General features: G+C 38.4%; 1 protein-coding gene across 2 annotated transcripts in view; it reads left to right on the top strand.

Annotated features, from left to right (window-relative positions):
- Positions 1-15,301, top strand: part of LOC145784369 (Na(+)/citrate cotransporter-like) — a 45,202-nt gene that overhangs the window by 21,814 nt on the left and 8,087 nt on the right. Inside the window, exons 6-13 of one of the 2 annotated variants that reach the window (XM_082596179.1) lie at positions 3,107-3,329; positions 7,940-7,967; positions 8,242-8,346; positions 9,056-9,213; positions 13,279-13,398; positions 13,815-13,922; positions 14,031-14,141; positions 14,678-14,775. In XM_082596179.1, coding sequence (XP_082452305.1) covers positions 3,107-3,329; positions 7,940-7,967; positions 8,242-8,346; positions 9,056-9,213; positions 13,279-13,398; positions 13,815-13,922; positions 14,031-14,141; positions 14,678-14,775 — 951 coding nt within the window. The remainder of the gene's footprint in view (positions 1-3,106; positions 3,330-7,939; positions 7,968-8,241; positions 8,347-9,055; positions 9,214-13,278; positions 13,399-13,814; positions 13,923-14,030; positions 14,142-14,677; positions 14,776-15,301) is intronic. The other variant, XM_082596187.1, reaches the window with a different exon arrangement.

Genomic DNA, 15,301 nt, shown 5'->3' with positions numbered 1-15,301 from the left:
TCCATCAGCAACAATTGGATTTGAAGTCTCACAAACAAAGAATCTGCATCGACTTTGCATTGACGTAACATTCAAAGACATTGTTCCAATGCAACCTAGTCATTTTTTTATCTGTGAAATTTCTGGAAGGTCTTAAATGAGAAGGTAGCAGATGTTTCTGGAAACTGAGTTATTGGAACGAATGTTTTGACATTGATTTTGTGTTCACAGGCGTTTGCTTGGCGTAGACATAAATCGACCATGCTTGCTAGGCAGGAGCTAACTCAGCTTCAATACCCGGTCGGCAGATCCTTTTTTACATTGATTCAACGTCTACAGAAGTTGAATCAATGTAAAAAGTCTGTTAATTGTTGGCGAGAACTAAGAATTATGAGGTTGCTTTGTTGGAATGCGACGTTAAATTAAACGGAGTCATGTAAAAGTCAAGGGGCAACGTAACGTAACAGCCGCGTTCAAGCGAACGTGGCCGAAGAACGTACATCACAAACAGCTTTGTGACGTAGATGTCACGTTCAAGCAAACATGACACAATGTACAAATCTCACGTTCTTTGGAGTGACATATGCAAGGGATAAGAACGCAAACTAACGTAGTGGAAGTGACGAGTTTAGCTGACTGGGGTGTAAAATTATCGCTTTATCGACGCAACTTTACATCAAAGCACGCTTGATATCTTCAAGACATAACTTCCCTGGGTATAATTGAATTTTCCCAAGATGATGATGTTGTTTTTGCTAGTTTGTTTTATTTGTTTTCGTCATTGATTCGCATCGTCAAGTTATATCTTTTTTGTGAGTCGTGCAAGGCCTGGTGCGTTGCGCTTGAAATGGCTTTGCCCGTGGTAGGATTTCTTTGTGGGGTTTTCTTTGCCTGCCTTGCTCTTCTTTGCTATGAGCTAAACGCACCAAGACGTGTTCCCCTCGCGACCATCGGCACTCTTGATAACGCACCATGGCCGATCTTCATAGCAACTGTCCATACAAAACTTAAATATATCAGCTAAAGCTATTTGGGCTAATAAAGCTATAGCCTAAGTATATGTTGTTTATTTTATTTTTTTGTAACAGTTTCTTTTTTTTATTTTCTCTTTATATCTTAAATTTTTCTGAAGGTGTTGCGACCGTGCCAAATTTCTCAACTTAATAACTTACTTCGGTCACAAGCACGTTTTAACGTTCGCGTTTTGTCGCTTCTACCTTTTTCTCGACTTTTGCTATGTTGACGTGTATTGTTTTTTGATATGATGGTCAGAAATAAAAAAACAACTGAACTGAACAATCTAAACTTGATGTTGTGAATGAGAAATACGGATGTTTCTCGAACATCTATATTTCCCGCTGCGTTGTTTCTACTGTATTTTGAGTTGACCATGGTTGACGTTTGAATCAAAACTTTGACCGGAAGGCGGAAGCTAGGTTTGCTTTCCTTGGACAATATCCTTAGTTATGTTGCAGCTAGCAAGTAATTCATTGCTGTATTTTTAATCGTTGAACTTGCAAGAGTTTCAGAAGAAGACATACTGCCATTTTGGTGATGGGATCAAAATGAAATGTGCAATTATTTGAGAAAATGCTTGAATATGATTCCTTGTGGTTTAATTCAGTTTGTTAGATCCATTCAACGTTATTATTGTTGTTTTCGCAAGCTTTGTATTCTTGAGTTTTCCTCGCTTGTGGCCTTCCTTGTTAAATCACGCGGATTACAATTATTTTGTAAGTAATAAGATATTGTTACAACTCTCTTTCACCTCTCGCCAAGCTAGGTGCCCATGAATGAAAGGGTCGTTACTCGAACAATGCCTGATGCCCTTTCCTAGTTGGGAGGGCAAATACATAAAACAACTTTTCAACTTTATTCATGCTAACCTCCCCAGTTTATTGTCATCCCAGCTGCTGATACCAGCTTTTGGGCCTGGTCCATGTTTTTTGGGTCAATAAAACCGCCCACTGATCTCCTAATTTGAAGACATGTTGGTTTCCTCATCTGAGGCCTAGGCCGGGGTTGCAGAGTTGTGAGGAGTCTGAAAATTCCGTGGTCTGGTGGAGCTCTTATAAACTTTAAGAAAGGGTGAAATTTACGAGTAACTTCCGCAACTGCTCGAATGTGGTTACCTGCAATTACAACAGCCATTTTTCGACCAACAGCATTTTACTGAAATATCTTCCGTTGCTTCCTTATTGCTTCTATATTGTTTCCACTCCATTACTGAATCGTGATGGGAAATACGTCTTTAACTTTTCAAACTTTTCTTAATGATTAATGATTTCATTGCAAAGGTAGCGATCTGAAGCAACTGTTGTGAAAGCAATTTCAGTTTGGCGGTTTTAACCTGTAAGTAATCCAAACAAACCCAACCCTTTTTGGAGGAAAAAGTGACTATGATTAACATGTCATTGCTGTGCACTTCATGCACCTTCATTAACCAAACCTTCCCAATCGACTTGTTGTGGTTACTTGTCGTGATTACAAATCTACTGTGTGTAAGTAGTAAGGTAGATGATGCACCCATGACTTTAATAGTTTAAATAGGCTTTAGATAGTCGGTTTAGTAGATGTGAGTATGATGGATGTATTAAAAATGAAAAAAATAAACAGTCGTTTATTTTAAAATGATTTAATTTCCAGTTTCGCAGTCAGGTGCTGTTCACAGCGTTGTACACGCGCCCAGTGGGTCTACAAAACAATGGACTGTTATGATACAACAATGTCTATGAAAGTAATTCCTGTTAACAGTTAAAACGAAGCTTGTCAAACAGTATTTAACGGTTCAAATTTCACTACCACTGTATTATTCTCAAACATATGGCTGGTGAGCACAGTAATTGCACTGAGCACAAATATCATTTAGTTTTATGGAAATCCACCAAGAAGTGTTTAATATCTAAAATATTTTGTAGTTTAAATTCAAAATGATACTGTTCCTTTTTTGTTTAGACTCTTTCTTTTGCATATCAATTGCTTGAAAAGTTCATTTTCCTTTTAATACGAATTGAAACTTTAGGCTAAAAAAGTTACCAGTCTTTCAATGCAATGTTTGTAAAAATCGAATTATCATTAGTCAGATCACGTTCAACGCATGTGCAAATGAAAACTTTGTATATTACAGCTTCTGAAATGGGAAACATCGGAGACGCCCGAAGGCTTGGAGAGAGGCTCGCAAGCACCAGTAGTTCTCATGGAGCAGATGATGTAGTGGCATTCATTAATGGCAACGCGGGAGGATATTATCCTGTTCATCCGTCGTATACATCCGTGAATCAGAAGGATGATGCATCCACAGATTTGATGTTTGAAGATGAAACAAGTCATGTTAGGATTGAAGTGACAAGGTAACCAGGCTCGTATAGAAATGCCGTGATTTAAACAATGCAAAATTTCAACAGTGGCCTGTTTGTTTACCGAACCTACAGTAACTTAGTCAGGGCCTGATTAAGGCTCACGGGGCCCGAGGCACAGCTAAGTTTAGGGGCCCCTATTGGCAAACGCTTTCGATGCAGAGCAGGAGTGCTCAACTGTTACTCAAAAATAACAAGTGTGCACACACTGGCACAACAACTTTCACTACCTATGCCTACGGTAGGGGAAAGTGCTATAAAGTGGACCGGCTGATAATTTGGACCATTGCTGTTTTTTCAATGACTGAAGTAAATAATTTCATGGTTTGTGAACAGATTGAATTAACTTTTCTTACTGACCTACTTTTTACTATTTCAGAAATTCAAATTCAAAGGATTGAGCTGGTTCTTTGTTGTTACTAGAGGTTTTGTGTTTTGGGGGTCTGCGATATTACTTTGCTGGTCTAAACTATTGAGAATATTGCTACAGTTACAAAAGTAATCTGCAGGAGAGGCATTACTAATGACTATCTGCCAAAATCTTGAAGAAATGTCCACTGTTTAATTCTAAATGACACCAATCAGCATAAGATTATGCTAACTGTAATATGGACCACCTAACTGATTGGTAATATGGACCAGTGGTCCAGGTTATGGTCAATTAGTAGAAATTTGTTTCTCAGTAATGAAGACAGGCATAGAAATGAAGTTCCATGAGATTTATGCATTTTTTTCAAACTTTCTAGAGTGCATCATAAAATATATTTGTAACTTGCTTTCTTATAGTGATTCTACCAGTAATTTGCATAATCACTTTGATATTATAAACAATTTGATTAAATTCTGACGACATGTCTAAGCATGGAAATTGGATTTAAAATGGATTTAAAAAAGCAGGAATTTACCCCATTAATCCTCTTATATTTGATGAAAGTGATTTTCACTCAGTTGAAGTTACTGACAAGCCTCATGAAGTAGACACCTCTCCAAACAATGTATCACCGCTGATAATTGATGATCAAGATATGTCTACTCAAGATGCAATTTCTCGAAACATTTCACCTTTGTCACAAGATGTGGTAAACATTGAGAAAGTGGCAAAAAAATCTATCATGTCAACAGAATTAAATGCTGGAACTTTAGCTGATGCACTGTATGAAGCAATCTCACAAGCACCAGGACCATCGTCATTGAGTGTTAAGAACTTAGGCTACAACCTTGTTCAGTTAGCATTTCATGCAGGGTATCTGTCGAGGACATAAGCCCACTTCCAAAACAAGTTACGACGGGAAGAAAACGTAGAAAAATTACAAAGGTTACTGTGCTGACAGGTAGGCTACGCCACACAAACATAAAATCAAGTTCACAGAAAAAGCTAAATCAGCAAAACAAGTGAGAAAAGGCTTTAACCTTTAAGTCTTCAAAAAAGAGAGTTATTCCAAGCAATGCTGCTTCTGCATGCACTTGTCTTGTGTGTGACGAGTCCACTGATGAGGATTGGATTCAGTGTTGTCAGTGCAAGAAATTGGCCCATGAAAGTTGTGCTGATATATCAAATGCTCATTTTTACTATTGTGACAACTGTGCCAACGATCAATGATTTGAAACTTGTTTGAGATGACTATCATGAACGTTTCAGACTATTTTTATTTATTAATAATAATAATAATAACATGTTTTATTTTGCGCCCATTGCGACAACATTACACTGCGATTATTATGCAACACAGCAGACGACTGGAAGCAGCGAAGGAACTATACAGTTATCGAGTCAGCTGATTCCATTATTTTGGCCTTTAAGTGTCTTGCTGAGACACAGCCGCGTGCTCTACAGCGGTGTCGAACCAACGTCCTTTCGAACGTCGTGCAGACGTTTCTCACTACTCGGCAACGCAAGCCGGCATAATTGAGTGTTGCTTGATTATTATTGAGTGTTTGTGTTCTATTTCATGCCTTTCAAGTTTGACTTCCTTGATATATTTACTTTCACATGACAACGGTCCATATTACAGTATGGTGATCCATATTATGAAACAGGTGGTCCATTTTAGAAACTGAGTTGATAATATGGACCACTATATAAAAAAAAATAATAATGTAGATTTCTTTGTTCGTGTTATGTTTTTTTTTTATTGGAATTGTTTTTGCAAACCAACTAGCCTGTAACTAATCAAATAAAGTTAGTTGCACCCCGATGTTGTGGATCTTTTTAAAAGTATTAAGATTTTTCATTAGGTGGTCCAAATTATAGTACTTTCCCTACTAATGTAAAAAAAATGGGGGCCCCCAAAGTCAAGGGGCCTGAGGCCTGTGCCTCGTGTGCCTCATGGTTAATCGGGCCCTGAACTTAGTGTTATGTTTTCAAGAAGAGTCCAGTCTAGTTAACCCCTGACCCAGTAGAATGTACAGAATAAAATAGTCGTTGATAAGTGGGCTGACCTGGGCTTGATACGTTTTCGGATAACCTCCGATTTTATAAAAATGTGATATTTGGTTGCCACGTAATACTTGATTTTGATGAAATAGATGTAGTATTGCGGTGTAGCGACTTGGCTGGACTGAAACTGTCTTATCAAGTACTCGCAACGCATATGACAGATGGATAAACCATACAGTACATCAGCAAATTACTATTAGATATCTGAAATTTCTTTCATTACTTAAATAATTACAGAAATGCCGTAGCTACTAAAAAAGGTTAGAAATATTCATATATGTTTTATTACAAAGAAATGCACTAAATTTGTCACTAGCAAAAGATTTTTCCATGTACATTTTACTGCTGAGAAAGTACGAAAACGTCTCAACCAAAATCGTATCAGCAAATCTACTATGCAAAATAAGAAACGCCAACATTAAGTTTAATTAATTAAGTTTAATTAATTTTTAATTAATATAAAAATTAACGTCGCTGTTTTAAATTTCGGTAAAAATGAATATTTAAAAACATTTGGCAAGTTATCTTTTTATTTTGTGCGCCACGCCAAACTTTAAAAACACGGGGAAGGGAAGGTAATTTGATACACTTTTAACATTTTTGCCTGTTAACTGAAAATTACGTGACATAAACTATTGATTTTAAGCTGAAATGAAAGTCTGATCCCTTACACACTTTTTAAAAGCATTTTCACTTTTCTATTTTTGTTACTTTTTTTTTAATTGAAATTTTAAAAACGTCACTCAAATGTATCAATTTACCTTCCGTGGAAGGTAAATTGATACATTTGAGTGACGTTTTTAAAATGTGTATCTAAAAGGTGTATCAATTTACCTTCCGTGGAAGGTAAATTGATACACCCGGAAGGTAATTTGATACAGTAAAACTAATACAGAAATCCCTTTTGACAACAAAGCAATAAATGAAAATTGATTATGTGGTTGGCGTGCTTGGGTGCAAGGATGACTGTTGAGAACCATGTGTGCGGCGAAGCTTCTGCAGCGGGATGGACATGGAAAAGATCATTGGCTGGAGTTCTTATTCAAGGGGGGTGCTTTGCGCTTTTCTCATTTTTTGAAAGCAGATAGCGTGTAAGCCTACGAAAGCCCATATAATTGTTGTTTCCCAAAGTAGCAGGTCTTGTTAATAAAGAATAACTTATTTAAATCAACTAGATCAATGACAACATTTATTACAGTCACAAAAAAGAGTTTAATATACTGTATCAATTTACCTTCTCCACATGTATCAATTTACCTTTTTCAAAAAAAGTTATAAAGTTCTGATTTTTGTATGCTTGGATGCAGATTGCAGAAAAAACGTGACAAGCCCTTGAAGCCTTATCAATGAACTGTCAAATGAGTTTGGTTTCATCTTTCAGGAGCTTTTCTTTAATTTTGTAGACGAAAATAATCATGAGTTAAAAATTTTACGAAAATACTCAAAAAACACACTTTTACAATTTTATGCCATAAAAGCACGAGTTAGCTGCATGGTGCAATTTTTGTAGGCATTATTTTCACAGATCTTCCACCTAATGACAATATTTTTGACTAATATTTTTTGTACATTTCTGTAGAGGGGGTGTATCAAATTACCTTCCGTATCAAATTACCTTCCCTTCCCCTATCGGCTACTCAAATCAAAATTGTACTCCCAACTTCCCGAAACTTCTTGCAACGGTTTGCTTCAAAAATCAAACATCTGGCAACTTTATCTTGAAAAGTTGATAAAATGATACTGTAGCATCACGCTACCAATGATAATTTCCTCAACACAAACTGAAAACTTCTTTAGGCCCCCTCAGATCTTTATTTTTCAAATAGAGTTTGTTTTAATGTGAACAACTACTTCATTTCATTTTGTTTTTCAATGTTGACAAAACTAACAATTTCCTCCAGCCCGAAGAAATTGTTGCATGTTATTACAGAAACTTTTATCGGCATTCAAGCACTGCTACATTATTTCTTGATCTCCACAGGAGATGAATTCGGTGGTTCACGTTTTTAGGTACGCTGCTAGTTGCCTATTTTTTCCCAAGCTTGAGTTAAATATCTCAATAAAGAAAACTACATCCATAATAACTAAAAAAATTGTAAAAAAAAACACTTAAAAGAAAAAAAAATTAAAAAAGAACAAAGTATAATCAATTATACTTTTCTTGCAGGCCTGACTCCCCTACGCCTCCACCATCAGTGAGTGTTGTTTCTATGAATTTGCTTGTTTACATTGTTTTAATCTACATTTGCTTTGTTGAGTAAAACGCTTGTCGAAACTTTTTTTTCTCAAAAAATGAACACAAATTTTATACATAATAATATACAAAATTTAAGCATCTGTTTGAGTCTACTTTTTTGAGTCTACTGTTTGATTCACTTGTTTGAGTCTAGTTTTTTTAGTTTGTAACATCTGTTTTATTGACGTGGAAACGCTTATTACAAAAAAGAATTTGAACGCTTTTCTTTCCAGCCTAAGCCAGATTACTCCTCATCTCGACTGGCAGTCCAAAGAAACAGCGACGACTCCCCTCCGGATGCTTCTACAGACAATCTCATTCCTAGAAATGGACAAACGGTCTGTATAACATTTTCTTGAAGTTTGTTGGCTTGTGGCTGTGGCAGCTACAACCAAAGCAATCTTTTGACCTTCTAGGTATCATCAGCATTATCATCATCATTAAGTTCCTTCCTCTCGTTGAGGGTTGGAGGCAATGAAACGCCAAGTTTTTCTTTTACAGTTTTGTAAGCAAGTTCTGACCAGTCTTTAATATCATTAGTCCAAATTCTTGGTGGTTTGTTTCGTTTTCCATTCATTGTTCCTTCGAGTAGCCTAATCGTCTTTGAATAGAATCGTTGCGAATCATTTGACCATAATACTTCAGTTTATGGTCAAACGCAGTCAATGATGATGATGATGTTCGGTTACCGGGCTAGCTACAGTCATATAGGTTACCATTACAAACCCAACAATTATTCATGCACGTGTGAACCTCACACAACTTTGCTAGCTTTCCTAATCATTAATGCGTTTACAGGTCATATGTTGCAACAAGTATTTTCTGTTTTCTCTTCTTCGCGTTTTGCTTGGCATTAAGCACTTTTTGTAGTAGCCTATTAATAGTATTTATTGTTTATATCTATACATTTATATAATACGTTGTGCTTTCTAGAGAAACTTTCAATGTTTTCAGTTGGTACTTTCGAATTGAAAAAGTATAATTTTTAAAATTTATTTTTCAAAATCAATTTTATTACTTTCCATAAGCACGACCTTTGCTTTTTAGAACTTCAACAATTTTGGTGACAAGATTGACAGAGAGAGACGGAACGTTGGAATGGCAAAAGCGCTCACCATCAGTGTTTGTTACGCCGCAAACATTGGTGGAACTGCAACTTTAACTGGTACTGGACCCAACTTGATCATGGCCGGCCAGTTCAGAACGTAAGGAAAATTTATTGTAATGTGCTTTCAAACGTATAGAGTTTCTGGTATTTTTTGTTTGAAGGAAAATTGGGTATTCAACATATCGTGGCTCAGAATGCACGCTATAACTTTATTCTATTTGAATAAGATTATGAACTGGTGAATAGGGTGGCTCGTTTTTGAACTTTTTTTTTAAATTCTCTCGGGGTAGTGGGGAAATGGTGCCAATGAGTGAGAAAACAATCATGACAAAATTTGAGATTTGTAAAAAATTGTCTTCAGCCTCCTCATGGGGCCCAAAAATCGAAAAATGGGGTCAAAAACGCAATTTTTTTTTTAAATATTTTTAGTTTGGGTAGATACAATATTGTTTAGATATATCTAATTAACCTAAGAAAAAAAATTGGAGTCATTTGAACTATTCCTTCAGCTTCCTCACAGCTTCTGAAAATTTCCATTTTGCTGAAAATTTCGCATTTTTGTGGGTGGGTACATGATACATAATTGCGTTAGACATTTTGCCAGCTATAAAACGTCATTGTATTTCTCTTTATAGGCCTGCCCTGAGCTGTTGCGTCATTTTTTATTGAAATTGGGTTAATTTGGTAGGAAAAAGGGACGTCTTTTATTTGAATTTACGTCACTGACGAAGTTTGTAGTTATGTAACCACAAACAAAAATGCGAAATTTTCAGAAAAATGAAAATTTTTAGAAGCTGTGAGGAAGCTGAAGGAATCATTCAAATGACTCCAATTTTTTTTTATAGGTTATTTAGATATATCTAAACCAGGGGTGGGGAACCTTTTTAGTATTGCGGGCCACATAAAATGAGAAATAACACAGGCGGGCCACTAAAAATTTCGAAATTTTATTTAGCCTACAGATAAAAAATGCAGCGAAGTAGACAATGATCACTTTCACAGCTAGTGGGATGGCTGAAAGTTTTTATTTTTGGTGAGTCGTGCGATGTCTGCTGACACGGAAGATGTTGCAACTCTTAACTGCATCTCCACGTTTTTATCAGTCAGTCTGGAGCAAAGCCAATTTTTTGTTAGATTCAATTTGGAAAAAAAATGCTCGCAACGGTAGGTGCTTCCAAACAGAGACACATATTTCAAAGCATGTTTCCTCATGACTGGAAAATCATCAGCCTTTATGTAGCATTGATAAATTTTGATTAAATTTAGCGTTAAAGAAATTTTGACGCGGGCCACATCGAACAGCCACGCGGGCCGCATTCGGCCCGCGGGCCGCAGGTTCCCCACCCCTGATCTAAACAATATTGTATCTACCCAAACTAAAAATATTTAAAAAAAAAATTGCGTTTTTAACCCCATTTTTCGATTTTTGGGCCCCATCTTCTTCTTGCGTTTGAGGCCACCACAGATCACGTTGTTACATCCAGGCACAGCAGCCAATGGATTGTGTATTCATCGAGCATTGTTAGGTCCACATGTCTATCTTGTGGTCGGTATACAGGACATTGATAGATAATGTGGTGTGCAGTTTGAAAAACTGAGCCACACGCACAAGATGGTGAATCGGCGAGGCCCCACTGGAACATGTTGCTGCTGAAACGGCCCACTCCAGTCCGCAGGCGATTGAGCTTCACCCATTCCTTCCGGGGTAGTTCTGCTCCAGGTGGGGTGTTGGTATTGGGAAGGACTGTGAGTTGGGTTGGTCTCGCAACTTCTCTCCATTCACGGTTCCAAACTTCGGAAATGTGGAAGTTCGATTTGCAGATAGCTGCAGCATGTCGGGAGAACGGGCGTCGAGATTTCAAGCGCTGGGGCTTTTGGGAGTGCGAGTTTAGGACAATCTGGTTGAGGAGGTGGTCATCCCTTGACATAGCTTGTAGGACCAGGCTATGTACGTGGTTTTCCCTACGAAGTCTACCTGGGGCGATGCCTGATAGTACCGGCAGAAAGTCAGTGGGAGTTGGAAGCAGGCAACCGGTGATTATTCTCATGGTGGTGTTGAGGGCAGTGTCAATTTTGGAAGTGTGTACGCTGCGGCACCAAGTGGGGGAAGCATATTCGGAGGTGCTGTAAACAAGTGCAAGAGCACTTGTACGGAGTGTGGATGTACTAGCACCCCAGGATGTTCCAGCTAGGCATCTCAGCAAGTTGTTGCGTGCTGATAGCTTAGCATGAAGGGCTTCAGCATGGTGTTTGTAGGTTAATTGTCGGTCGAGCTTCACTCCTAGGTAGGTGGGACACGGGTTGTGTGGGAGTGGGTTTCCGTTGAGAGAGACTGACAATTGGCGCGTTGATTCCATGTTGCAAAGGTGAAAAGGTGTGACGGTGGTCTTTGCCAGGCTCAGTTTCAGCATCCACAGCTTCAGGTAGTCTGCGATTTGGGCCATGTCATCTGTAAGTGCTTCCTCTACCACATGCCAGGACTTGTCAGAATTGAGTAGTGCCAGATCATCAGCATAGCCGTACTGGCGTGACCTGGTCTCTGGCATGTCACTAATGTAGATGTTAAATAGTAGGGGTGATAAGCATGATCCTTGCGGAACACCGTTTTTTAAGCGACGAGGCCGGCTGCACTGCCCGTCACTCGTCTTAAGCAGAAAGGTCCGATTTGCCAGAATATTTGCGAGAAATCGCACTACCTTTTTGTCTGGGATCATGCGGAGGAGCTTTAGGGTTAGCCCTTGGTGCCACACAGTGTCATAGGCAGCAGTGAGGTCTACCAAGATTACTCCTGCTTTGTTGCCCTTCTCGAAACTTTCCTCAATATCCTCGGTCAGCTTGACTGCTTGATGAGTCGTACAGCGTCCGTGCCGAAATCCAGCTTGTTCTTTTGGTAACTGGGGATCAACAACTGGCTCGAGTCTAGTTAGCAGGAGCCGTTCCAGGATCTTGTATGGGACGCAGAGTAGTGATATTGGGCGATAGCTCTTGGGATCATCAGCTGGCTTGTTTGGTTTAGGTACTGCCACTACAGTTGCTTTTCGCCAGATTTTAGGTATGGCCTGGAGGGTCAGGCAAGCAGAGTAGAACCTTTTCAACCATGCCAGACATTTGGAGCCACAGTGCCTCAAGAATTCTGGCCCCAATTCTGTTTGGGCCCCATGAGGAGGCTGAAGACAATTTTTTACAAATCTCAAATTTTGTCATGATTGTTTTCTCACTCATTGGCACCATTTCCCCACTACCCCGAGAGAGTTTAAAAAAAAAGTTCAAAAACGAGCCACCCTACTGGTGAAGCCACACTTGTGTGGCGAAAGCTCTAATAAGCTTAAAGTTGCCAGTTAAGTGTGGTAGCCTACTCTCTACTTTTTATGACTTGATGATTGGTGCATTTTCTCATGCTATTTGACGAAGTAACTGATGTCTATTGTTAATTAAAGGCTGTTTAAATGCCATTTATTTTATCTCTTAAAATTACGATTATTGCCTTTCTAATCACGCAATTAAATTTCGTTTTCATGCAATTATTTTAGTGAAATTTGTAATTTTGTGCGTGCAATCGATTACGATTATATAAGAAATCCCATTGATTCTAATGAGAAATGATCTTTAAGGAGTGATCTTCCTGGCGTCAGCACTACCTGACTACTCACTACAGAACAGCGATCATTGTGTTTTGCTAACCATACCGGTGTAGCCTCCACACCACACTAGCTATGAAGACTTTTCCAAAAAACATATGTTTCTTGGCAGTCGAGTGTAGCAAGAATTGACAACGACAAACACGTGTTTCTCCCCTGAGGCTGGGTTCATCAGTATCGCACCACTAATTCATACCACATAATTCTCAACCGCTGCTTTTCTGAGTCAATTGAATCCTTAACTTTGTGGAAAGAAAACAACTAAACTAATTGTCGCCAAGGATATGCACTGTTGAGAAGGAGCGGTCTTCCTGACATCAGCACTACCTGACTACTCACTAGACAACAGCGAGCATTGTGTTTCGCTAACCATCCCGGTGTAGCCTCCATACTGATGAGCCCAGCCTCATGGGCAAAACACGTGTCTATCGCTGTCGATTCTTGTTACAATCAACTGCCGAGTAATAAATCAACTTCTTGCTAAATTTGAATCAACCTTAGTAGCAGCAACTTGCTTTTCACAGAACGTATCCAACAGCTCCTGAGGTCGATTTTGGGTCTTGGGCATTTTTTTCTTTGCCAGGAATGTTAATTTTCCTTATGCTGTCGTGGCTGTGGCTGCAATACTTGTTCTTGGATATCAAGTAAGCAAGTTTTATCTTGAGTTCCCAGACAGCAAAAGCCGTCATTTGTACATTGATTCAACAACATATTGAGACAAAATGTGGTGTCTAGATTATATATCATTTGCTTTGCTGTCATTTGTCATTAACTGTCGGATTTTATATGAAGTATCTATCAAACAAACTTGTGGAAATGCATTTAAAAAAATACTTTGTCTCCTGAACTTTTTGTTTTGTTCACAAATTCTACCACATATTTTAAAATTGTGCATTGGAAATTCTGGCCACCATCGGTTCTTTGTTCGGGAAAGGCGATGTGACCTCACGATACACAATACGATAATGGAGTATAATGTGTCACAATTGGTAATTTAATATCTTTATTGTGTGTATGAAGGTCGTTTAACATTTCTAACAATAATTTTGGTTTATGTTAGTTGGAAGGAAATGGTTCCCTGCTTGAGAAAGAGAACCGTTGTCTCCATTGAAGAAGAACAAACCGAAGCGATTATAAAGCGACAATACAAAGAACTAGGAGATATGAGGTAGAAAAGCAGCACTGTCACCAGTTTATATGGGGTGCTGGATTGTTGGTATCGAATTGCTTTTTTGGTGACAACGAGAATCATTTTTTCAATAATACTTGTTTTCAGCTTTGCCGAGAAAGCTGTTCTTTTCCTTTTCATCTTGTTGGCGATTCTTTGGTTGACAAGAGATCCAGGATTCATGCCTGGATGGAGCTCTCTTTCCATTTTCCGGAAAAAGTATGTTTTTCTGCATGATATGAATAACGTAACTGACTGACTACAATTTGAAACATGCAAAAAAACACAGTTCGTTCTTACATCTACAGCATCCTACAGTAAAAGAAACTTTTCCGAACCTGACTTATTATGTTTGAAATTTCTGACAGGTTTAAAATGTCTTGTATCCAAACTTATGCCCGTGGTTGAAGATTTAGATTAAGTGAACATTAAAGTAAAGAAGCCAATCTGCATGCTCACCTTCAGGCCTCGTCCACGTGTTCACCTTTAAACATGCTTTCAAGTGTGTCCCAAAAGACACAGTCGCACGCTCTTGAGCGGTATCGAGCCGGCGTCTTTTCAAGTGCTGTCACAGGGCTTTCACCACTCTGGTATGCAGCTGACAGATTTAAATGAGCATCAGAGATCTTTCTCTATACTGTACATGAGGTTTTCGTGGTTAAAATTTCATCATCTACATCTTCTCATTGAACACCTGATCCTGCCGATGAGTCAGCTATTTACCGCGGACGAACTAATTTGTCTTGCTTTTGTAGATATGTTTCGGATGCAAGTGTAGCCATGATGATCGCCTTCATCCTGTTCGTCTTTCCATCCAAAAGACCAAACTTTTTCTGTTGCAGAGCAAGAGGAGGTAAGTGAAGAGGCTTAGTGAAACGTTAGCTTTGTTAAACGCTGTTTATTCCGATTGATAGAGCATTGTAATCAAATATTTACGTCTCAATCAGATGGCGCTTTCACGCATCACAGCGGCTTTTCACTATTTCAAACGTCTTTGTCTGCCCTGCACTTCTGAATGATCACGCGTCTTATGTCCCATGGACATCTTCGCTAATATGCGTGAGTGGACACAAAGATTGCTTTTCACTTTGCTTTACCAGATAACGAAAGATTTAGAAGTTTCATTCATTCAAAGTTTATCTTAATCTTTCGTCATCACGTACGGCATTGATGACGCAATAAAGCAACTTTGATTATTGTCTTGGAGTCGCACTCTGCCATGTTATTAGTTTCTCAAATTATTCAGTTCAGTTTGTTTTTATGTCTGACCATCACAACAAAACAATATATGTTATGCCATGGCCATGGTTATGCTAAACATAATACAGGTGTAGAAAAAAGTAGAAGGAACGAAACACGTAACAAAAAAGTAGTACTAC

Source organism: Aplidium turbinatum, chromosome 1, assembly GCF_918807975.1.
Source record: "Aplidium turbinatum chromosome 1, kaAplTurb1.1, whole genome shotgun sequence".
Lineage (NCBI taxonomy): Eukaryota > Metazoa > Chordata > Ascidiacea > Aplousobranchia > Polyclinidae > Aplidium > Aplidium turbinatum.
The sequence above is the reverse complement of the archived record's forward strand: the minus strand, read 5'-3'. Positions and strand labels throughout refer to the sequence as shown.